Source organism: Protopterus annectens, chromosome 4.part0, assembly GCF_019279795.1.
Source record: "Protopterus annectens isolate FY-2018-M chromosome 4.part0, PAN1.0, whole genome shotgun sequence".
NCBI lineage: Eukaryota > Metazoa > Chordata > Ceratodontiformes > Protopteridae > Protopterus > Protopterus annectens.
This window is the reverse complement of record NC_056733.1, coordinates 976,062,053-976,088,113: the sequence shown is the minus strand read 5'-3', so window position 1 is coordinate 976,088,113 and position 26,061 is coordinate 976,062,053. Positions and strand designations below refer to the sequence as shown.

General features: G+C 38.5%; 1 protein-coding gene across 2 annotated transcripts in view; it reads left to right on the top strand.

The window, feature by feature from the left end:
• LOC122799706 (rho GTPase-activating protein 24-like) overlaps window positions 1–26,061 on the top strand; it is a 1,273,531-nt gene that overhangs the window by 988,355 nt on the left and 259,115 nt on the right. For both annotated transcript variants that reach the window (XM_044068942.1, XM_044068943.1), the window contains one exon: window positions 12,275–12,482. In XM_044068942.1, coding sequence (XP_043924877.1) covers window positions 12,275–12,482 — 208 coding nt within the window. The remainder of the gene's footprint in view (window positions 1–12,274; window positions 12,483–26,061) is intronic.

Here is a 26,061-nt window from a genome sequence, read left to right as displayed (position 1 = left end):
ATTGTGTGTTACCAGTGAAATTGTTTTAATGTTAAGGCCTTACTGCTTTGTGTTACCACTGAAATTGTTTTAATATTAAGGCCTTACCATTGTGTGTTGCCACTGAAATTGATTTAATATTAAGGCCTTACTGTTGTGTGTTACCACTTAAATTGTTTTAATGTTAAGGCCTTACCGCTGTGTGTTACCACTGAAATTGTTTTATTAACGCCTTACCATTGTGTGTTACCACTGAAATTGTTTTATTAAGGCCTTACCATTGTGTGTTACCACTGAAATTGTTTTAATGTTAAGGCCTTACCACTGTGTGTTACCATTGAAATTGTTTTATTAAGGCCTTACCATTATGTGTTACCACTGAACTTGTTTTATTAAGGCCTTACCATTGTGTGTTACCACTGAAATTGTTTTAATATTAAGGCCTTACCATTGTGTGTTACCACTGAAATTGTTTTATTAAGGCCTTACCATTGTGTTACCACTGAAATTGTTTTAATGTTAAGGCCTCACAGTTGTGTGTTACCACTGAAATTGTTTTAATATTAAGGCCTTACTGTTGTGTGTTGCCACTGAAATTGTTTTAATATTAAGACCTTACCGTTGTGTGTTACCACTAAAATTGTTTTAATATTAAGGCCTTACCCTTGTGTGTTACCAATGAAATTATTTTAATGTTAAGGCCTTACCGCTGTGTGTTACCACCAAAATTGTTTTATTAAGGCCTTACCATTGTGTGTAACACTGAAATTGTTTTATTAAGGTCTTATCACTGTGTGTTACCACTAAAATTGTTTTAGTAAGGCCTTACCATTGTGTGTTAATGCTGAAATTGTGTTAATATTAAGGCCTTACCGTTCTGTGTTACCACTGAAATTGTTTTATGAAGGCCTTACCATTGTGTTACCAGTGAAATTGTTTTAATATTAAGGCCTTACCATTGTGTGTTACCACTGAAATTGTTTTCATGTTAAGGCCTCACAGTTGTGTGTTACCACTGAAATTGTTTTAATATCAAGGCCTCACCATTGTGTGTTACCACTGAAATGGTTTTAATATTACGGCCTTACAGCTGTGTGTTACCACCAAAATTGTTTTAATATTATGGCCTTACCGTTGTGTGTTATCACTGAAATTGTTTTAATTTTAAGGGCTCACTGTTGTGTGTTACCACCGAAATTGTTTTAATGTTAGGGCCTTACCGCTGTGTGTTACCACTGAAATTGTTTTAATGTTAAGGCCTTACCGCTGTGTTTGACCACTGAAATTATTTTATTAAGGCCTTACCATTGTGTGTTACCATTGAAATTGTTTTAATGTTAAGGCCTTACCACTTTGTGTTACCACTGAAATTGTTTTAGCATTAAGGCCTTACCATTGTGTGTTACCACTGAAATTGTTTAGTTAAGGCCTTAACATTGTGTGTTACCACTGAAATTGTTTTAATATTAAAGCCTTACCATTGTGTTATCACTGAAATTGTTTTAATTTTAAGGACTTACCATTGTGTGTTACCACTGAAATTTTTTTATTAAGGCCTTACTGTTGTGTCTTACCACTGAAACTGTTGTAATGTTAAGGCCTCACCGTGTGTGTTACCACTGAAAGTGTATTAATATTAAGGCCTTACCGCTGTGTGTTACCACTGAAATTGTTTTATTAAGGCCTTACCGCTGTGTGTTACCACTGAAATTGTTTTAATCTTAAGGCCTCACCATTGTGTGTTACCACTGAAATTGTTTTAATTTTAAGGCCTTACCATTGTGTGTTACCACTGAAATAGTTTTAATGTTAAGGCTTCACCATTGTGTGTTACCACTGAAATTGTTTTATTAAGGCCTTACTGCTGTGTGTTACCACTGAAATTGTTTTATTAAGGCCTTACCATTGTGTGTTACCACTGAAATTGTTTTAATGTTAAGACCTCACGGTTGTGTGTTACCACTGAAATTGTTTTAATATTAAGGCCTTACTGTTGTGTGTTGCCACTGAAATTGTTTTAATATTAAGACCTTACTGTTGTGTGTTACCACTGAAATCGTTTTAATATTAAGGCCTTACCCTTGTGTGTTACCAATGAAATTATTTTAATGTTAAGGCCTTACCGCTGTGTGTTACCACCAAAATTGTTTTATTAAGGCCTTATCATTGTGTGTAACACTGAAATTGTTTTATTAAGGTCTTATCACTGTGTTACCACTGAAAATGTTTTAGTAAGGCCCTACCATTGTGTGTTACTGCTGAAATTGTGTTAATATTAAGGCCTTACCGTTCTGTGTTACCACTGAAATTGTTTTATGAAGGCCTTACCATTGTGTTACCAGTGAAATTGTTTTAATATTAAGGCCTTACCATTGTGTGTTACCACTGAAATTGTTTTCATGTTAAGGCCTCACAGTTGTGTGTTACCACTGAAATTGTTTTAATATCAAGTCCTCACCATTGTGTGTTACCACTGAAATGGTTTTAATATTACAGCCTTACAGCTGTGTGTTACCACCAAAATTGTTTTAATATTATGGCCTTACCGTTGTGTGTTATCACTGAAATTGTTTTAATTTTAAGGCCTCACTGTTGTGTGTTACCACTGAAATTGTTTTAATGATAGGGCCTTACCGCTGTGTGTTACCACTGAAATTGTTTTAATGTTAAGGCCTTACCACTGTGTTTGACCACTGAAATTATTTTATTAAGGCCTTACCATTGTGTGTTACCAGCGAAATTGTTTTAATGTTAAGGCCTTACCACTTTGTGTTACCACTGAAATTGTTTTAGCATTAAGGCCTTACCATTGTGTGTTACCACTGAAATTGTTTTATTAAGGCCTTAACATTGTGTGTTACCACTGAAATTGTTTTAATATTAAAGCCTTACCATTGTGTTATCACTGAAATTGTTTTAACGTTAAGGACTTACCATTGTGTGTTACCACTGAAATTGTTTTATTAAGGCCTTACTGTTGTGTCTTACCACTGAAACTGTTTTAATGTTAAGGCCTCACCGTGTGTGTTACCACTGAAAGTGTATTAATATTAAGGCCTTACCGCTGTGTGTTACCACTGAAATTGTTTTATTAAGGCCATACCGCTGTGTTTTACCACTGAAATTGTTTTAATCTTAAGGCCTCACCATTGTGTGTTACCACTGAAATTGTTTTAATTTTAAGGCCTTACCATTGTGTGTTACCACTGAAATAGTTTTAATGTTAAGGCTTCACCATTGTGTGTTACCACTGCAATTGTTTTATTAAGGCCTTACCGCTGTGTGTTACCACTGAAATTGTTTTATTTATTCCTTACCATTGTGTGTTACCACTGAAATTGTTTTAATGTTAAGGCCTCACGGTTGTGTGTTACCAGTGAAATTGTATTAATGTTAAGAGCTTACCGTTGTGTGTTACCACTGAAATTGCTTTATTAAGGCCTTATTGCTGTGTGTTACCACTGAAAATGTTTTATTAAGGCCTTACCGCTATGTGTTACCAGTGAAATTTTTAATACTAAGGCCTTACCGTTGTATGTTACCACTGAAATTGTTTTAATGTTAGTGCCTTACTGCTGTGTGTTACCACTGAAATTGTTTTAATATTAAGGCCTTACCACTGTGTGTTACCACACTGAAAATGTTTTAATGTTAAGGCCTTACCGCTGTGTGTTACCACTGAAATTGTTTTATTAAGGCCTTACCATTGTGTGTTACCACTGAACTTGTTTTATTAAGGCCTTACCATTGTGTGTTACCACTGAAATTGTTTTAATATTAAGGCCTTACCTTTGTGTGTTACCACTGAAATTGTTTTATTAAGGCCTTACCGTTGTGTTACCACTGAAATTGTTTTAATGTTAAGGCCTCACAGTTGTGTGTTACCACTGAAATTGTTTTAATATTAAGGCCTTACTGTTGTGTGTTGCCAAAGAAATTGTTTTAATATTAAGGCCTTACCGTTGTGTGTTACCACTGAAATTGTTTTAATATTAAGGCCTTACCCTTGTGTGTTACCAATGAAATTATTTTAATGTTAACGCCTTACCACTGTGTGTTACCACCGAAATTGTTTTATTAAGGTCTTATCACTGTGTGTTACCACTGCAATTGTTTAAGTAAGGCCTTACCATTGTGTTTTACTGCTGAAATTGTGTTAATATTAAGACCTTACTGTTCTGTGTTACCACTGAAATTGTTTTATGAAGGCCTTACCGTTGTGTTACCAGTGAAATTGTTTTAATATTAAGGCCTTACCATTGTGTGTTACCACTGAAATTGTTTTCATGTTAAAGCCTCACAGTTGTGTGTTACCACTGAAATAGTTTTAATATTAAGGCTTCACTGTTGTGTGTTACCACTGAAATTGTTTTAATATTAAGGCCTCACCGTTGTGTGTTACCACTGAAATGGTTTTAATATTAAGGTCTTACAGTTGTGTGTTACCACCAAAATTGTTTTAATATTATGGCCTTACCGTTGTGTGTTGCCACTGAAATTGTTTCAATATTGAGGCCTTTCCTTTGTGTGTTACCACTGAAATTGTTTTAATATTAATGCCTTACCATTGTGTGTTATCACTGAAATTGTTTTAATTTTAAGGCCTCACTGTTGTATGTTGCCACTGAAATTGTTTTAATGTTAGGGCTTTACCGCTGTGTGTTACCACTGAAATAGTTTTAATATTAGGACCTTACCACTGTGTTTTACCACTGAAATTGTTTTAATATTAAGACCTCACCGCTGTGTGTTACCACTGAAATTGTTTTAATGTTAAGGCCTTACCGCTGTGTTTACCACTGAAATTATTTTATTAAGGCCTTACCATTGTGTGTTACCACTGAAATTGTTTTAATATTAAGACCTTACCATTGTGTGTTACCAGTGAAATTGTTTTAGTGTTAAGGCCTTACTGCTTTGTGTTACCACTGAAATTGTTTTAGTATTAAGGCCTTACCATTGTGTGTTACCACTGAAATTGTTTTATTAAGGCCTTACCATTGTGTGTTACCACTGAAATTGTTTTAATATTAAGGCCTTACCATTGTGTTATCACTGAAATTGTTTTAATGTTAAGGCCTTACCGTTGTGTGTTACCACTGAAATTGTTTTATTAAGGCCTTACTGTTGTGTCTTACCACTGAAACTGTTTTAATGTTAAGGCCTCACCGTTGTGTGTTACAACTGAAAGTGTATTAATATTAAGGCCTTATCACTGTGTGTTACCACTGAAATTGTTTTATTAAGGCCTTACCGCTGTGTGTTACCACTGAAATTGTTTTAATCTTAAGGCCTCACCATTGTGTGTTACCACTGAAATTGTTTTAATGTTAAGGCCTTTCCATTGTGTGTTACCACTGAAATTGTTTTAATGGTAAGGCCTTACCGCTTTGTGTTACCACTGAAATTGTTTTAATATTAAGGCCTTACCATTGTGTGTTGCCACTGAAATTGATTTAATATTAAGGCCTTACTGTTGTGTGTTACCACTGAAATTGTTTTAATGTTAAGGCCTTACCACTGTGTGTTACCACTGAAATTGTTTTATTAAGGCCTTACCATTGTGTGTTACCACTGAAATTGTTTTAATATTAAGGCCTTACCATTGTGTGTTACCACTGAAATTGTTTTATTAAGGCCTTACCGTTGTGTTACCACTGAAATTGTTTTAATGTTAAGGCCTCACAGTTGTGTGTTACCACTGAAATTGTTTTAATGTTAAGGCCTTACCATTGTGTGTTACCACTGGGATTGTTTTAATGTTAAGGCCTCACCATTGTGTGTTACCACTGAAATTGTTTTATTAAGGCCTTACCGCTGTGTGTTACCACTGAAATTGTTTTATTAAGGCCTTACCATTGTGTGTTACCATTGAAATTGTTTTAATATTAAGACCTTACCATTGTGTGTTACCAGTGAAATTGTTTTAATGTTAAGGCCTTACTGCTTTGTGTTACCACTGAAATTGTTTTAATGTTAAGGCCTTACTGCTGTGTGTTACCACTGAAATTGTTTTATTAAGGCCTTACCGCTGTGTGTTACCACTGAAATTGTTTTATTAAGGCCTTACCATTGTGTGTTACCACTGAACTTGTTTTATTAAGGCCTTACCATTGTGTGTTACCACTGAAATTGTTTTAATATTAAGGCCTTACCATTGTGTGTTACCACTGAAATTGTTTTATTAAGGCCTTACCGTTGTGTTACCACTGAAATTGTGTTAATGTTAAGGCCTCACAGTTGTGTGTTACCACTGAAATTGTTTTAAAGTTAAGGTCTTACCATTGTGTGTTACCACTGAGATTGTTTTAATGTTAAGGCCTCACCATTGTGTGTTACCACTGAAATTGTTTTATTAAGGCCTTACCGCTGTGTGTTACCACTGAAATTGTTTTGTTAAGGCCTTACCATTGTGTGTTACCATTGAAATTGTTTTAATATTAAGACCTTACCATTGTGTGTTACCAGTGAAATTGTTTTAATGTTAAGGCCTTACTGCTTTGTGTTACCACTGAAATTGTTTTAATATTAAGGCCTTACCATTGTGTGTTGCCACTGAAATTGATTTAATATTAAGGACTTACTGTTGTGTGTTACCACTGAAATTGTTTTAATGTTAAGGCTTTACCGCTGTGTGTTACCACTGAAATTGTTTTATTAAGGCCTTACCATTGTGTGTTACCACTGAAATTGTTTTATTAAGGCCTTACCATTGTGTGTTACCACTGAAATTGTTATAATGTTAAGGCCTTACCACTTTGTGTTACCATTGAAATTGTTTTATTAAGGCCTTACCATTGTGTGTTACCACTGAACTTGTTTTATTAAGGCCTTACCATTGTGTGTTACCACTGAAATTGTTTTAATATTAAGGCCTTACCATTGTGTGTTACCACTGAAATTGTTTTATTAAGGCCTTACCATTGTGTTACCACTGAAATTGTTTTAATGTTAAGGCCTCACAGTTGTGTGTTATCACTGAAATTGTTTTAATATTAAGGCCTTACTGTTGTGTGTTGCCACTGAAATTGTTTTAATATTAAGACCTTACAGTTGTGTGTTACCACTGAAATCGTTTTAATATTAAGGCCTTACACTTGTGTGTTACCAATGAAATTATTTTAATGTTAAGGCCTTACCATTGTGTGTAACACTGAAATTGTTTTATTAAGGTCTTATCACTGTGTGTTACCACTGAAATTGTTTTAGTAAGGCCTTACCATTGTGTGTTACTGCTGAAATTGTGTTAATATTAAGGCCTTACCATTCTGTGTTACCACTGAAATTGTTTTATGAAGGCCTTACCGTTGTGTTACCAGTGAAATTGTTTTAATATTAAGGCCTTACCATTGTGTGTTACCACTGAAATTGTTTTCATGTTAAGGCCTCACAGTTGGGTGTTACCACTGAAATAGTTTTAATATTAAGGCTTCACTGTTGTGTGTTACCACTGAAATTGTTTTAATATTAAGGCCTCACCGTTGTGTGTTACCACTGAAATGGTTTTAATATTACGGCCTTACAGCTGTGTGTTACCACCAAAATTGTTTTAATATTATGGCCTTACCATTGTGTGTTATGACTGAAATTGTTTTAATTTTAAGGCCTCACTGTTGTGTGTTACCACTGAAATTGTTTTAATGTTAGGGCCTTACCGCTGTGTGTTACCACTGAAATTATTTTAATGTTAAGGCCTTACCGCTGTGTTTTACCACTGAAATTATTTTATTAAGGCCTTACCATTGTGTGTTACCACTGAAATTGTTTTAATATTAAGACCTTACCATTGTGTGTTACCAGTGAAATTGTTTTAATGTTAAGGCCTTACCACTTTGTGTTACCACTGAAATTGTTTTAGCATTAAGGCCTTACCATTGTGTGTTACCACTGAAATAGTTTTATTAAGGCCTTACCATTGTGTGTTACCACTGAAATTGTTTTAATATTAAGGCCTTACCATTGTGTTATCACTGAAATTGTTTTAATGTTAAGGCCTTACCATTGTGTGTTACCACTGAAATTGTTTTATTAAGGCCTTACTGTTGTGTCTTACCACTGAAACTGTTTTAATGTTAAGGCCTCACCGTGTGTGTTACCACTGAAAGTGTGTTAATATTAAGGCCTTACCGCTGTGTGTTACCACTGAAATTGTTTTATTAAGGCCTTACCGCTGTGTGTTACCACTGAAATTGTTTTAATCTTAAGGCCTCACCATTGTGTGTTACCACTGAAATTTTTTAATTTTAAGGCCTTACCATTGTGTGTTACCACTGAAATAGTTTTAATGTTAAGGCCTCACCATTGTGTGTTACCACTGAAATTGTTTTATTAAGGCCTTACCGCTGTGTGTTACCACTGAAATTGTTTTATTAAGGCCTTACCATTGTGTGTTACCACTGAAATTGTTTTAATATTAAGACCTTACCATTGTGTGTTGCCACTGAAATTGATTTAATATTAAGGCCTTACTGTTGTGTGTTACCACTGAAATTGTTTTAATGTTAAGGCCTTACCGCTGTGTGTTACCACTGAAATTGTTTTATTAAGGCCTTACCATTGTGTGTTACCACTGAAATTGTTTTATTAAGGCCTTACCATTGTGTGTTATCACTGAAATTGTTTTAATATTAAGGCCTTACCATTGTGTGTTACCACTGAAATTGTTTAATTAAGGCCTTACCATTGTGTTACCACTGAAATTGTTTTAATGTTAAGGCCTTACCATTGTATATTACCACTGAAATTGTTTTATTAAGGCCTTACTGTTGTGTCTTACCACTGAAACTGTTTTAATGTTAAGACCTCACTGTTGTGTGTTACCACTGAAAGTGTATTAATATTAAGGCCTTACCGCTGTGTGTTACCACTGAAATTGTTTTATTAAGGTCTTACCGCTGTTTGTTACCACTGAAATTGTTTTAATGTTAAGGCCTCACCATTGTGTGTTACCACTGAAATTGTTTTAATGTTAAGGCCTTACCATTGTGGGTTACCAGTGAAATTGTTTTAATGTTAAGGCCTCACCATTGTGTGTTGCCACTGAAATAGTTTTATTAAGGCCTTACCGCTGTGTGTTATCACTGAAATTGTTTTATTAAGGCCTTACCTCTGTGTGTTACCACTGAAATTGTTTTATTAAGGCCTTACCGCTGTGTGTTACGAATGAAATTTTTTAATACTAAGGCCTTACCATTGTATGTTACCACTGAAATTGTTTTAATGTTAGGGCCTTACCGCTGTGTGTTACCACTGAAATTGTTTTAATATTAAGGCCTTACCGCTGTGTGTTACCACTGAAATTGTTTTAATATTAAGACCTCACCGCTGTGTGTTACCACACTGAAATTGTTTTAATGTTAAGGCCTTACCACTGTGTGTTACCACTGAAATTGTTTTATTAAGGCCTTACCGCTGTGTGTTACCACTGAAATTGCTTTATTAAGGCTTTACCATTGTGTGTTACCACTGAAATTGTTTTATTAAGGTCTTATCACTGTGTGTTACCACTGAAATTGTTTTAGTAAGTCCTTACCATTGTGTGTTACCGCTGAAATTGTGTTAATATTAAGGCCTTACCATTCTGTTTTACCACTGAAATTTTTTATGAAGGCCTTAACATTGTGTTACCAGTGAAATTGTTTTAATATTAAGGCCTTACCGTTGTGTGTTACCACTGAAATTGTTTTCATGCTAAGGCCTCACCGTTGTGTGTTACCACTGAAATTGTTTTAGTATTAAGGCCTCACCATTGTGTGTTACCACTAAAATTGTTTTAATACTAAGGCTTCACTGTTGTGTGTTACCACTGAAATAGTTTTAATATTAAGGCCTCACCGTTGTGTGTTACCACCAAAATTGTTTTAATATTATGGCCTTACCGTTGTGTGTTGCCACTGAAATTGTTTCAATATTGAGGCCTTTCCTTTGTGTGTTACCACTGAAATTGTTTTAATGTTAAGACCTCACCGTTGTGTGTTACCACTGATATTGTTTTAATGTTAAGGCCTTACTGTTGTGTGTTACCACTGAAATTATTTTAATATTAAGGTCTCACTGTTGTGTGTTACCACTGAAATGTTTTAATATTAAGGCCTTACCGTTGTGCCTTACCACTGAAAGTGTTTTAATATTAAGGCCTTACCGTTGTGTGTTACTACTGAAACAGTTTTTATATTATCACCAGTGTGTGTTACCACTGAAATTGTTTTAATGTTAAGACCTTACCGAGTACAAAGTTTATCTACTGTTCTGACTAGAATGTTACCGTATACAATAATAACTGCACCCTTGTAATTAATAAAACAGAAATCTTCCAGTAATTTTTCTTGTTCTGATCATGCATGATTTTATGATGAATTCGCCTTGAGTCCAAACCTCTTACTATCTCTGAACCTGCGTTTTACTCATGAAAGGAGAGCAGTTGTTATCATATAAGCTAACAGTCTAAGTTTTAACTACTGCATCTGTACATTACAGAACAGTGACTACATGTTCATCTATTTAAACACCTGCTGTCTCACTGCTGTGATAAATATCAGTCGGACCTCAGTACCCTGAAACTGGCTGCATGGTTTCATCAGTTTCATGTATAGCTAGGAATTTATTGTACCCAATAAAGGTTTTCAGTATTGTTAGATCATTGCATAAATCATCCACCAAAACCCCTCTGAGGACAACTGAATGATTTTCTGAATTTTGTGGGCTGATAGCTAAGTTCAGAGATAGCACCTCTTTCCACAGTTCTAGAATATCTTTCAGAATTTTTTTACAGGGGCTTTAGATGTAAATGCATCAAGGTTTAGCAGGTGCTTAGTCCACATCACTCACTTCCATAATGGGCAGCAACACCTTCATCAAAGGTAACATTTTCTAAAGCCTTTGGTCAGACTCAGTTCTGTTCTGTCACCTTTCTGTCACACAGCCATGGCAGATACAAACTTTCACTCATGGAAGACACTTCTTTAATTTGTTCTAGTTTCAGTAAGAAGGATCTCATAGAGTAATCAGCCTTATTTATCTGTTTGCTGCTTGTTAACCCAGTGAGTGAGCTATCCCAAAGACCCTTTTCGACCACAAACTGAGCGTCTAGGGCAAGAATATACAGATTACAGTGTAAAGTTCCAGATATACACTTCTTCAACTCTGGAAGTGCTTGAAAGTCAAAACTGTATGTCAAAGTAGCTATGGAGTGTTAAATGATCCAGACCATTAACTTTCCAGATTTCTTTCCATCTTGCTCTAACAGAGGTGAGTATTTATTCCACTGTCAGTTTGATAGGTAACAACATTTTTACCTTAATAAAATGGAGTCAGTCAGAAAGAGTGAACAGCTGTATCCTATGCCCCCAGAGAAAAGAGATCATTGTGTCCCAAGTTACACACTCTATATGGCAAGAAAACTATATAAATGTCTGTTATCTAAAAGCAGAACAGCATTACCAAACATCCCAAACCTATATTCTCATGGAGCTCGGGCCACATCATCAACTTTTCTGCATGATACTGAAGTGGATGATGTAGATAGCATATGTATCATGGCTGCCTGGTCTTAGTTAAATACCTTTTACCTTTGATAAACTAGATATTTCTTCCACAGAAAGATTGTCCTTTGGAGCTGCCATTGTCAAAATGGATGGTTTCGTGACCAGGGCCACCTCTGGGAATTTGCTAAGGATACTCCACTGATGGCTAACAAAGATGGGCTGCTTCTTATTGTATATGAAAGGGGAGATCAGTGTATGTTCAAATGTTCAACCCATGGAAATCCTCAAGGTTTCAGCTTTCAGAATTGTTTTTACACTGCGTCAGCTCTACTGCGAGGTCATAGCTGTGTGAACAATCGGTGTTTTTCTATTTTTCTTTTATTTCTCTTTTAAACATGTTTTATCGAAGATTGAAATTTTCAAACAATAAAATAAACATCACATGGAAAACATATACAAATGTCCACATCAGATTTAAATGCATAAGTAATCATTATAAATTGGTTATCACACACATAAAGAAGATAAAACCATTGCTAATATTTCAGTAAAAGAGATGTTATTCAGATTGTTTGTTCTCATCTTGATAGTACCTGTATCCTTTTGACAAACAACAGTGGAAATGTTTATGAACACAGAGCGAAAGAGTAGCCTCACTTTATTAATGTCTAGTGATACATTTTTGGCAACAGATAGCAAATACCCTTGAAGAGTATATTGAGACTTTAGGATAAAAAGTGGAAATTGGACCACTGTGCAAAACCAAAGATGTTAAAGTAATCTTGTCAACTCATGTATTCTTGGTTTTCTAGGTGTATTTGGTCAAAAGTTGGAAGACACTATCCGTTATGAAAAACGATATGGCGATAAGGTGGCCCCCATGATAGTAGAACAATGTGTCGGCTTTATTCGTAAACAAGGTTTACAAGAAGTTGGACTGTTCCGATTGCCAGGACAAGCCAATTTAGTAAAAGATCTACAGGATGCATTTGATGCAGGGGAGAAACCTACATTTGACAGGTGCAACATTTATATAGCTACTTAAATTCATATATTTCCAATAAATACGTTAAAATAATGTATTGCTGAAAGAATGTGACAAAATGAAAGGTTAAACTATTTTTTTCTATGCTCAAGTCATCACTGCCCACATTTTAGCTTAAAATGCAGGTAAGAATAATTGTGAACTATAAGCCCACCCAGATATCACATTGAATTTCCTTAAAATCCCAGTAGCTGTGGTCTGTTTTCTTTCAATATCATTCAAAACTAAATAATTTTCTGCCCACTTAACAGTATTTAATAACTGTTATATTTGGAAATGTATTAGGTGGATAAATTCCTAACTAAATGATTAACTTTTAAAATAACAAGAGATAACATTCAAAGAGCACTGATATAATATTCAAAATGCTCTGTTTCTAGAGTGCATTAAAGGCAATGTCGAATGCTGCTTCTGAGCACAGCTTACTTTTTCACTGCATCTGACTTTTAACCTTAAGATATATTTTAACCTGAAATATGGAGAAACAGTGACTATGTACAGCAAGCTGTCTTTGTTTATGCCCACATTTTCTGTCATATTTTAATTATGAAGTTAAATATTCAACCCCATTGTTGCATTCCTGCAAACATGCATACGTGCATACCTACATATCTGCATATATATGTACGTACATACATATATGCAAACACATACATACATACATACATACATACCTATCTATATCAGTTCATCAAAGATACACTTCAGAGAACCTGACTTTATCGACCCCAAACCACCGAACTTCACTTCTGCAAATGTTCACATCCATGAAAGATTTAAGTAGGGAAAGGAAGCAGTTGGACAACAGCACAACTTTGCCCTTTTCCCTACTGTAGTGCGATCTTGGAATTGCTATATATATAGCTAGGGGATGTGTGGGGGGCACAGGCCCCCCCACTTGGATGGGTTTGACATACTGCGGTGTGTGTTCTGTTGTGGTGTTGGCCAAGTGCTTTCTTTCTCTGGTAAAATCTTTTTTTGACGTGAACATTCGCGGAAGTGAAATTTGATGGTTTGGGGTCGATGAAATCAGGTTTGCTGAAGTGAATCTTTGATGAACTGATGTAGACCCCCTACGTACATACATACATACATACATACGTACATACATACATACCTAAATGCATACATACCTACATACATTCACACATAAATACATACATACACACATACACGCACACATGCACACATGCGCACACACATACACACACACACACACACACACACACACACACACACACACACACACACACACACACACACACACACACACACACACACACACACACACACACATACACACACACATACATACATAAATCCATACATGCCTACATACATACGTACATACATACATACCTGTCTACATACATAAATACATACATTCATATATACATGCATGCATACCTATATTTATACATACATACCTACATGCATACACAAATACATGCATTCTTACATACATACATACTTGCATACCTATGTACATACATACATACCTACATACATATGTACATACACACATAGGTTCATAGGTTCATAGATTGGTACTAAGCTAACTGCCCTTGTGAGCCATTTTAAGCCTAGCCAATTGTCCCTTGTGAGACTCAAACCCTGCACCTTGTGTTTGTAAGGCAAACACCTTAACCATTAGGCCACCCTCCCACCCTACATACTATATACATATGTATACCTACATATATACATACCTACATATGTACATGTATACATGCATACCTATATACATGCATACATACCTACATACAAACATACATACATACGTGCATACCTACGTACCTACCTCATACCAACCTACATATGTAAATACATATATTCATGCATATATATGGATACATACCTATATACATACATACTTAAGTACATGCATAGGTTCATACGTTCATAGGATGATACTAGGCTATTGGCTCGGAGGCCCTTATAAGCCTAGCCAAGAATTTCACCCATGATCCCACAAAGCCAGCAGCTGTTTTCCCTGTCCAGCAGGGACGCAGGTGGGATCGCAGGGGTGCATTTTCTGTTTCCCATCCAGTCGCCCAGGTTCCTCATAAAGAGGGCTAGTGAGGTACTCTGCTTGACATGGAGAGGAAGTCTATTCCACAAATGAGGGAGTCGTTGGGACACAAATCGATCCCACCAACAACATACATATATACATAAATACATACATTCAAACATGGAGACATACAAATATTTCAAGCATGGGCAATAATATCCTTCTAGTCTACCAATTTGCCTAAACAGTTGTTCCCATAACACTTGTCCTGGCTGTTCTTACAAATACCTAAGCTAGTGCTTGCTTTAATGTAATTTGGTAATCTGTCCCATCCATTAGCTGCTCTCTGAGAACCGATTAGTACACTTCTCAATCCTGTGGAATTTTCTGCATGTGTTGTCTGATGATTCTTTACTACCTTTTGATAAACCCAAACATTGCCAGAGGTAGTTGTCTCTAAATGCCCTATATACCTGAATAAGGTCTCCTCTTTAATATCTTTATGAGACACTGTATAAGTTTCAATATTTTTATTTTAGTCTTTCACAATAACTTACATTTTCACATCCAAGGATGCCCATGGTATATTTACGCTCTACACGTTCCAGTTTACTCATATTTGATGTCCTTCAAGAATGCAACTGCAGTCATAACATGTGGGTTGTCCTGCCTCAGGCAGCCCTCGGTCGGTTGTCCTGCCTCAGGCAGCCCTCGGTCGGCCGGATTCCAAAGTCTGGGTCCGACGTCGGCTGATGTTGCATTTCTCTCCGACGTCAGAGCGGCTGGAGTACATAAGCATCAGCCGACGCCATTTTCTTCAGTCTTTCTTGCCGCGCGGTGCCCGAAGCAGAAGCAGTTCGCAAGTGCCGGTCGGTCAGCTCCTGTATTCTTCGATTCCGAAGTCATCAAAAAAGCTAAGTACCCCGTTGGGGACCTTTTCTTGCCTCAGCCGATGTCAGAAATTACTGAAAAAGTTAACAATTGTCTTTCTTGTGGTAAACAAATACCTCATAAGGATTTCCACTCTTACTGTCTTCCTTGCCTTGGCCCAGACCACGATGTCTCGGCCTGTGTAGCCTGTGCTCGCTTCAACAAGCGCACTCTTAGGTGCCGGGCGGAGTTCGCTGAAGATTTTTTTTGGTGATAAATTTGCTTACACCATGCCGTCGGAACTTCCGACATCGCAAACTCCCAAGAAGCGAAAAGACCGGGACCGACATCCTCAGCCCTCGTCTACCTCCGACTCCACGCCAAAACCTAGCATGAGTGCTCCGGTTCCCTCTGAGACGGTCTCTCCACCGCTCCGAACCAAAGACACCACATTACCAACGACTCTGATTCCGGACATCACTCCGACGCCAGTTATCAATTTTCCTACGGATACCGAAACCGAGGAAATGCCCGAGACCATTGCTGTAGACAAGGTCACTCCTGCACGTGGAGCTGCCAGGCCTCCTATGGCCATGTCTATTAAGGCCTACACTAGAGCTAAGGCAGCCAGCAAAACAAAGCATCTTACTACTAAAACCTTACCTCAGCCTACTCCAGAGACACAAATTATGTCCATGGCTGCTGACTTAATTTCTATGATTAGAGGTTCACAGGCCCATCCTGAGAGAGGATCCCAGCCTCCTTCTGATAAAAGGCCCAGGGTTGAACCCTCTGACCCTACTCCTTCAGATGAAGATTCTGAGGGCTCTGTCCACTCTGATAGCCAGGAAGAGCTCTTCCAGACCTATGAGGACTCGGATGCAGAAGATTCTATCCCCTCGGCCTCCCCTCCTGAGGATATTTCTTTTGGGGAAGTTCTGCATACCATGAGGGAACATTTCAAGTGGCAGGGACAGGATTATTCTGATTCCAGAAAATGCCTTAGGACTTTCCTTAAGAAGCCCCAGCACAGGCCCTTAGCTATCCCTCCTGTACTTGATGTTTTGGATGATTTATATTCTGACTCTAGTGCTACCCCTGATTCTCTTCCTCCTGCTCCAGCCAAGCCAGACAGGTATTACAGGGTCCCAGAATCTCATTCCCATTTATTCAGAGCCCATACTGCTGATTTGGAAACTATTTCACAGGGGCCTAAAGGAGTTTCCGCTTCCACCTCTAAAAATCCATTGCCCTCCAACAGGGAAGCTAGGTCTTTAGAGAGATGGGGTAAAAAGGTTTACACCTCCACTACTTTGTCCATGAGAGCTTTGAATTGCCTTTTTCATATGTTACAATATCAGGATTTTCTGTTAGAAGATTTACAAAAAACATTGGCCACTCCTGATCCTTTGGACAGGAAGGCTTTGCAGGAAGCTATACATAACACTCAACAAGTAAGCAATCACTTCCTGCAGTGTGGATATGATGCACTGGAAGCTTCATGTAGGGCAGCTATGACAGGGGCAGTCATTCGTAGACATGCATGGTTAAAAGATCAACCTCTACCAGATCATGTAAAGGCAAAACTTCTGGATGCACCTTTCGAAAAGAACAAGCTTTTTGGTGATAATGCTAAGGATGTGTTAAAGACCATCGAAGAAAAAGCAAAATCAGTTCAGACGGTGAAAGATTTTCTCCAGGTTCAGCCCCCCAGATTCAGTAGGAATTGGCCTTCAAAAAACTGGTCCTTTCCTAATCCAGAAAAGTTTCAAAGGGGTAAAAACAGACGTGGCCGAGGAAGAGGCCAATACAGAGGCCCTTACAGGGGACGACAATGGCAGCCAGGAAACCAAAGAAGTGACGCAGGGGTTTCACCTGCCCCACAGCCACAATCTCAATGACTTTCCTCTACTTCCGCCTACCAGGGAACAAATAGAATCTCCCTTGGGCGGGAAATTATCTCTGTTTGCAGAAAATTGGCACAGACTGACAAAGGACAAATGGATTTTGGACATTATAGACCGAGGGTACAGGTTCCACTTTCATACCTTGCCAAGAAAACAAGGCATGCCAAACCTACCACAAAACCAGAGGGCAGAGGCTATCAAGCAAATCACTCTGCTGACTCGGATGAAAGCAATAGAAAAAGTTCCACAACAAGAACAAGACCAGGGGTTTTACTCAAGACTGTTCCTTGTTCCAAGAAAAGAATCTCAATGGAGACCAATACTAGACTTGTCTGCATTAAACACCTTTCTAATAGTACCAAAGTTCAAAATGCTGACTCTACAGCAACTCCTTCCCATGCTGGGCAAGGGGTCTTGGCTGATTACTCTGGACCTCAAGGAGGCATACCTGCATGTCCCTATCAGACACAGCTGTAGAAGATACCTCAGATTTCTTGCAGGGCCAGAGCATTATCAATTCTCAGCATTGCCATTTGGCTTATCTACTGCGCCCAGAGTATTCACAAAATGCCTGGCTTCAGTAATTGCTCATTGCAGGCTCCAGGGGATACAAATTTACCCGTACCTGGACGACTGCCTCATACAAGCGGACGACAAATTGATGTTGACAAGAAATTTGGACTATGTCATACAATTACTTCAAGCTCTGGGATACACAGTCAACTTTCAAAAGTCAAGACTGCAGCCATCCCAGCAAATACTCTTCTTAGGAGCCAAACTAGACACAGCCTCTCAAATGGCTTACCTGACAGAAGACAAGCAAGAGAAGTTAACTCATTACTTCAAAGGTTTAGCAAAACTTACCCAGATGACTGCAAGGAGATTCCTACAGGCCCTGGGTTACATGGCATCCTGCATTCTCCTGGTTCCATTAGCAAGACTACACATGAGAAAGCTTCAATGGTACCTAAAAAGCATTTGGTCTCAACACAGCAACAACTTGGAGACAATCATACCGCTCATTCCATGCCTATAAAAGGAATTCCTATGGTGGGCCTCGGTGAGCCAGGTAAACACAGGTATGTCATTCAAAAAACCACAGATAACACAGACCATGACCACAGACGCCTCAGACCTTGGATGGGGGGCGCACATGGAAGGCAGATGTATACAAGGACAATGGTCTCCAAAGGAAACACATCTGCATATAAACCAAAAGGAAATGCTGGCAGTAATGCATGCCATCCAGGATTTTCAACACCAACTTCAGCAAGGCCATTTACTGATACGGACAGACAACACCACTGTGATGTGGTACATAAACAAGCAAGGGGGTACCCACTCTTACCCCCTTTGCAGACTGACAATGCATCTTTGGGAAAAATCACTGAGCCTAAACATCCAGTTACAATCCCAGTTTGTTCCAGGCAAAGACAATGTGTTGGCGGACAGCCTCAGCAGGAATTTCACAGATCCACACGAGTGGAGGTTACATCCGAAGGTCTTCACACAACTCACTTCGACATGGGGCAGGCCAGAAGTGGACCTATTTGCCTCCCACCTCAACCATCTTCTACCAAAATTCTGCACAAGGACATACCATCCAAAAGCTTGGAAAATAGATGCTCTCTCATTCAACTGGAACTTCCTAACAATCTATGCATTCCCACCTCTGCCACTGATGACCTCAGTATTACTAAAGATCAAAGCAGAGAGACCCAAGGGAATCATGATAGCTCCGGACTGGCCAAGACAACACTGGTACCCACTACTACGGAGCATATGTCACACCAGGAGGTGGGCCCTTCCCCAATGGCCTCTACTTTTGACTCAACACAATTTCAAAGCAGTGCATCCAAACCTTCAGACACTGCAGCTAACAGCATGGGAGATCCCATAAATAACTTCAACCTATCTCTCTCCAAGGAAGTTCAGCGGATACTAACAGAGGCTCGAAGACCATCCACCAGAAAGGTTTACTTAGCAAAGTGGAAAAGATTCAGCAATTGGAATACCAGCAAAGGACATGATGCATCATTGTTGAACATCCCACTCATCTTGGAATATTTGGCAGATATGCTAAAGAACGGCCTCTCATATTCTTCCATAAAGATACATGCATCAGCTATTTCAGCTAGATACAACACTGATCCTCCAGTTTTTTCACACCCTTTGCTAAGGCAATTCCTCAGGGGAATCAAGAACATTAAGCCACCAAGAAAGGCCCCAGTGCCAGCCTGGGACCTCAATTTTGTCTTAGAAAAACTGACTCTACCTCCATTTGAGCCAGCAGCTTCAGTTGACTTGCAATTTCTCTCATGGAAGACAGCTTTCCTGTTGGCAATTACCTCAGCAAGAAGGGTTTCAGAACTACAGGCCCTAATGGCAATACCACCGTTCATAATTTTTCACAGAGACAGGGTTTCATTAAGGACCAACCCTACTTTTATGCCAAAGGTGGTATCTAGGGTTTCTTTAAATCAAGCCATTCATCTGCCTGCTTTCTTCCCCAATCCTGAGAATAAGGGGGAAAGACTGTTGCATACCTTGGACATTCACAGACAACTTCGATACTACCTGGACAGAACCAAGGCCAGTAGGAAGTCTGAACAACTTTTTGTAGCTTACGCCCTGCAGTCCAAGGAAAAGCAATTTCAAAACAGACTATTTCAAAATGGATTGGACATTGCATCAGATTCTGTTATTCCTTTCATGGAAAGACTGTTCCAGCCAATGTCAGACCACATTCCACCAGAGCTACAGCCACCTCTACAGCATTCTTAAGAGGGGTGCCTACTAAGGACATTCTAGAAGCTGCTACATGGAGCTCCGTGCATACATTCTCCAAACACTACAATCTCCCTCTATACTCCAGATCCAGAGCAGCCTTTGCTTCGGCAGTCCTGCAGGGTTTGATTGCCACACCATCTTTTCCCTAGAGCATTCCTCCTCCCCCAGCTAAGCTATGGTATTCTACCCACATGTTATGACTGCAGTTGCATTCTTGAAGGACATAGTACAGTTTTGTACCTACCATAAATGTAGATGTCCGATAGACATGCAACTGCAGTCGGATTTTCCCTCCCTCCATAGCCCTCTCTATCCCTGTTACTCTTAGCTGGGGATATCTGTTATGGTGTATTTGTTTTATTGCTCATTTATTTGTCTGGAATCCTGTTTTTGTCTTCCAATTTGATTACAGCCTTCCTTGGAGGGCACCTGGCATCTGGGGCAAGAAACACTGAAGAAAATGGCGTCGGCTGATGCTTATGTACTCCAGCCGCTCTGACGTCGGAGAGAAATGCGACATCAGCCGACGTTGGACCCAGACTTTGGAATCCGGCCGACCGAGGGCTGCCTGAGGCAGGACAACCAACCGAGGGCTGCCTGAGGCAGGACAACCCACATGTTATGACTGCAGTTGCATGTCTATCGGACATCTACATTTATGGTAGGTACAAAACTGTACTTTTTCTTATAAGGTTTTCATACTGTTATTCCATACTCAGCTTTGGGTCTAATATAACAAACAATGACTTCATTATTTCTGATTTCCTAGACTTTATAAATCTTTTTATACAACATAGAATTTTGTAGCTGTCATAAACCAATAGGTTAATATGATCAGAAAAACTCATAGCTGGATCTACCCATAAACCCAGGTCCTTAAATGAGTCTATAGTTTCAATCACTGTGTGCTGTATTAAATATTCGCCTTTCAATTTATGTCTTCCAAATCTCATCTGCTAAGTTTTTGATGTATTTATCGGCATATTATTCTCCTCGGCCCAAGTGGTCAATTTGGTCAAGTTCTTTTGCAGCCATGCCCTATCTGTAACACATGTAATCAATTTATCCTTTTTAAATCCTCTGCACACATACTGTAGGACACCTCAGATGAAAAGGATAGATCTGAGGATACAACCTGAACAAGTATGAGCCCAGGATAGGGCCCTGTGGGGCACCCTGACCATAACCTTTCATTTCACCTGTCCAGATGCAGTACAATACGTGCCATGTGTTATTTGTAACCCATGTAGCTATCCATCTTATCCAGAGTACATCAATACTTAATTGGTCCAATCGATTGATCACTGTTTTGTGTATGACCCTATCAAATGCTGAATTTAAATCTATAGAGATTACATCACAGGTAATTTTTTTTTCATTTAAGGCTGTTATTATATTGTTATAGAGCATTATGTTGCAGGTGGTAATAAATATATGCAAGCTGATACATGGTTTCAAGTCCCAACCTTTCCAAGTCTGAGAATAATTTATCTAGTATAACCTTATCGATTATTTTTCCACAACATGAAAGAAACTTATGGGTCTGTATGCCTCTGGGTTTGTTGTTCTCCCCTTTCCCTTAAATACACATTTAACAAGTGCATGTCTCCAATCTCCCTCACATTTATATGACCTAGTAAATACATATATAACGGAGTTGTAAAGTCATGCTAAGGTGTTCTCTGATCATTGTTACTAATTCCATCTTCTCCTCGTCTGTTGTTTGGATCTAGTTTGCATTGTTTGTTTCCATTGTAATCTAATTTGATTGTAGTATGCGAGGTTACCTGGTTATCACTAGAACAATTTATCACCCCCTTTGTGGAGGCAAACTGCTTTGCATAATATTTGGTAAATATATCTAATGATATAGTCACTACTAGGTACAGAAAAAGCTGCCATACTAATCATATTCTGCATAGAAGCAGTCGCCATCCACCACATATATATAGAAATTTTATTAAGGGACAAGTTATGAGGATTTCTTGTTTGACCAATTTAGATAATAAATTTAAAGATGAAATGAATGTGATGAAAAATGAACTTATGCTGAGGTTATAAGAATACAGATTTAGAAAAAGGGATACAGGAAGTAATGACATTATGTAATGATAGAGCGGCCCCCTACTTTTCAAGTAAACAGCAAGTTGTTAAAAAGGAAGCCAACAGATTTTATATAAAAGGACCAACTGTGAATTTAACATATTCTAGCAATATTAAGCTGGTATGCAAAGTAATTAAAAGGAATTGTCTCATTTTGACCTGAGATTCTCAGATTAATAGTACAATAGGGACATCTCCTAATTTTGTTTTTAGGAATAAAAAGATGTTGAAAAGGTTACTGTGTTATAATACCAGTGCAAGTAACTATGATATTAATTCAGTTATAGGCACATACCCATACAACGAACGCAGTTTTTTGTTATTTAATAGATACTAACAGTGACTTTATACAACCTTTTACACATCGGAAATATGAATTTAGTTTTTGCAACATGCGAAACTAGAAACTTAATTTATTTAGCACAATGTGTAATTTGTCATAAATGTTATGCGGGAAAGACTAACCGTAGTTTGATGGAAAGGATAAGGGAACATAGTAGGGCCACGAGGCAAAGAAATGCTAATAATTCTCTGTCCAAACATATAACAGATAATGATCAGACAGTTTTAAATTTGAGGTTATAGAGAATATAAAAAATAATATCACGGTGGGTGATGTATGTAATGCCACTGAAGAAAAGGAACTATTTTGGATTTTTCATTTACAAGCAGATAAAGAGGGAGGGATAAGTTACGAGGTCTCTTTAAAACCTAAATTAAAAGCAAGGACACCATATTATGTGAGTCTTGGATAAGTGGTCATATGATTCTTATGATTTAGTTTATTGGTTGATAGTTCATTATATGTATTTAAATCAAGATCTTGTTCTTATGAGTATGGTCTGAGGAAGTAGTGTTACTACTAAAGTGCTTACCACTGTTTTTACTTTATTTCATTAAAGTTTTATCTTAGTATTACCTGTTGCCGTTTACAGCACATTTTTTGGTTTTATTTATTTTCTGTTTATGTGCTGCTGGATAACTGCCTGGGTCTTTGTTTTATGTGTATAATCTGTTGTGTCTAAGAATACATTTTACAATTTACACAGTTTATCAATTTCTCTGTCTACTCGTACCACATCTTATATAGCTATAAAATGTTTTCCTATTCTGCTCAATATCTTTGTATAATTTTTTTGCATTTTTTCATTGACTGCATCTCACACTATGTTCAATTTGTCTGTCCAGCTTATTTATTTCAGTAGTTCGACCTCTTTTGCATTTCTTATAGGGTTTTTTTTGTTAACGTCAAAGTAAACTTTATTGTCATTTAGAACTAACACGTATAGCCTAAATGAAATTCCGTACATCAACTCAATTCTTGAGATTACAAAGGAAAGTGAAACAACACATACAAGTAAAGGAATAAACATAACTAACAACTACAGTACTACTCCCAATACACACAAGAAAGAGCAGAGATATTTACAAACACTCGTATACGAAAACAATACTCTCCCCTGAGGTAAATGAACTACCCTATTTAAAGTAATTCGAAATACACTAGAGATTGAAATGCCCAAGTTATTTGTCTAATATTGCACTTGACTGAGTTAAATAATACTGACTATGGATATAATAAATAAATATTGGACTTATTTGGAATAGATGGAAGTATATATTGCACAAATAAATAAAAATTGACTTATTATTTGTCTAGACCCCTGGGACTAGTGCCTGAGTTCAGAAGTCTAATCACTGTAGGATAGAAACTGTACTGAATCTTGTAGTCCTGCAGCGGATGCTGCGATATCTCCTGCCCAGTACCAGATGCTTCAACAGTCCATGCGCAGGATGCGTGTTGTTCTGTATTATTTTGATGGCCTTTCGGATGCTTCTTGCAGAATAAAGATGTTGTATCGATGGAAGACTGGAACCTGTTACCTTCTCTGCAGCCCTCACCACTCAGTGTAACGCCTTCCTTTCTGTAACTGTGCAGCTTCCAAACCACCCTGTGAAGTTGCAGGTGAGGATGGTCTCTATTGCACCTCTACAGAAGGTGGAGAGAATGTCGGAGGAAGCTTAGATTTCTTCGTCCTTCTTAAAAGTGGAGGCACTCGTCCACTTTCTTGACCAGTTGTCTGGTGTTTCCTGACCACGAGAGATCCTCTGATATGTTTACACCCAGGAATTTCATACCCTCCACACTCTCACCATTGATCCTGAGCACTGGGTGGTTTGTTCTACTTTTCCTGAAGTCAATGATAATCTCTTTGGTCTTGCTTATATTCAGACCAAGGTTGTTCCCCTCGCACTAACTGATCAGAGATGCCATCTCCTCTCTGTACACCCTTTAATCCTCCCTTATGAGGAGCCTCATGACTGTGGTGTCATCAGCAAACTTGATGATGTGGTTGGACTTGTGCTTAGCATAGCAGTCGTGGGTCAGGATGGTAATTAACGGTGGGCTGAGAACACATCGCTGTGGAACCCCCGTGTTAATCGTGATGCACTTGAATGTGTTCTTACCTGAAAACACCCTGTGTGGTCTCTCAATCAGGAAGTCCAGGATCCAGTTACAGAGATGTTTACTGATTCCCAAATGTGCCAGTTTTTCTATCAGCTGCATAGGTACCACCATATTAAATGCAGAGACGAAGTCTATGAACAGCATCCTCACATAGTTGTCTTTGCCCTCTAAATGATCAAGGAAGATGTGTAATGCTACTGATATGGCATCAGCTGTGGATCAGTTAGCTCTGAACGCAATCGTGCATGCATCTGGAGCATTTCTCCTCAGGCCTCCACTGAAAATGTGCTATATCCCAGTCAACTTTCCCAGTAAACAAATGTTAAATAAATAAATAAAATAATATTAGCATACTAATTTTATGCCTGGAGATGGGATTTTATATGTGTAACTATTTTTCTTAGTGATTATAGATGTCCTTTTGTTCCTATGTTGCAGTATTCTAGTTGTGGGATTTCCTGCCCTCAGGCGACTTGTACATCGGCTCCTATACAAAAGCTTCAGCTTGGCTGTTGCAGCATGCATGGGACATCAGATGCAAGGCCATAATGAGGGGTGTTAAATGTGAGGTCTGCATGCACAAGCCTCAGAACATTTCAGCCGCAGACGACCTACGCATCATACAATCGCTCCTTCACAGATGTCGCATCAGTAAATCTAAGTAACCCGTTGGGTTTCTGTTTTTCTTGTTTTGCAGATTGTTATTGCTTAGGTTTGGTTGTTGTAGCCTTTAGCTGATGTCAGGTAAAAAGGGAAAGTGCCAATGCAGGTGCCAGATACCCCATAAAGAAGCCCATGATAGGTGTGTTTTTTTTCTTAGGCCGGGAACACGATCATTCCTCCTGGTCAATTTGTCAGTCATTTGTGCCAAAGACCATACACAGCCATCTGGCTGCTTTAAACCTCTAGCTAGAAAACCAGCACCTTAAACGGTTAGCCCTTAGAATGGATCCTGCATTGCAGGCCAGACCCAAACCTCCACACAAGAAGGCCAAGTTTCCTAGGCCTTCTTCACCTGCCTCTCCACTTCCTGACACACCATCAACTGCCGATTCATGAGTTGAGGTGCGCTCAGTGGATCCGTCGACTTCAGTTGCATCCCTTGAGGAAGCCGTTGCACAACCAGTGACCAGTATGTCCTCAAAGCTTAGCCAGAAACCTACTACCATCGATGTCGAGGGGGAAGCAGTTTCTGTGGTACCTCCAACCAGGATCCAGACTTCGGAAATGTTAACTTCAAAACCTGATGCCAGGCTGAGTCCTACTTCCACCCCAGCCAAAAAGAAGCAAAAAACCAAACATACTTCCTCCTCTACAGAAGCCATACCAGATTGGCAGGCCTTCACTTCCTCTTTCATGCAGGCCTTTAGGGCCCTTAGGCCTTCAGCCTCAGCCTCCAC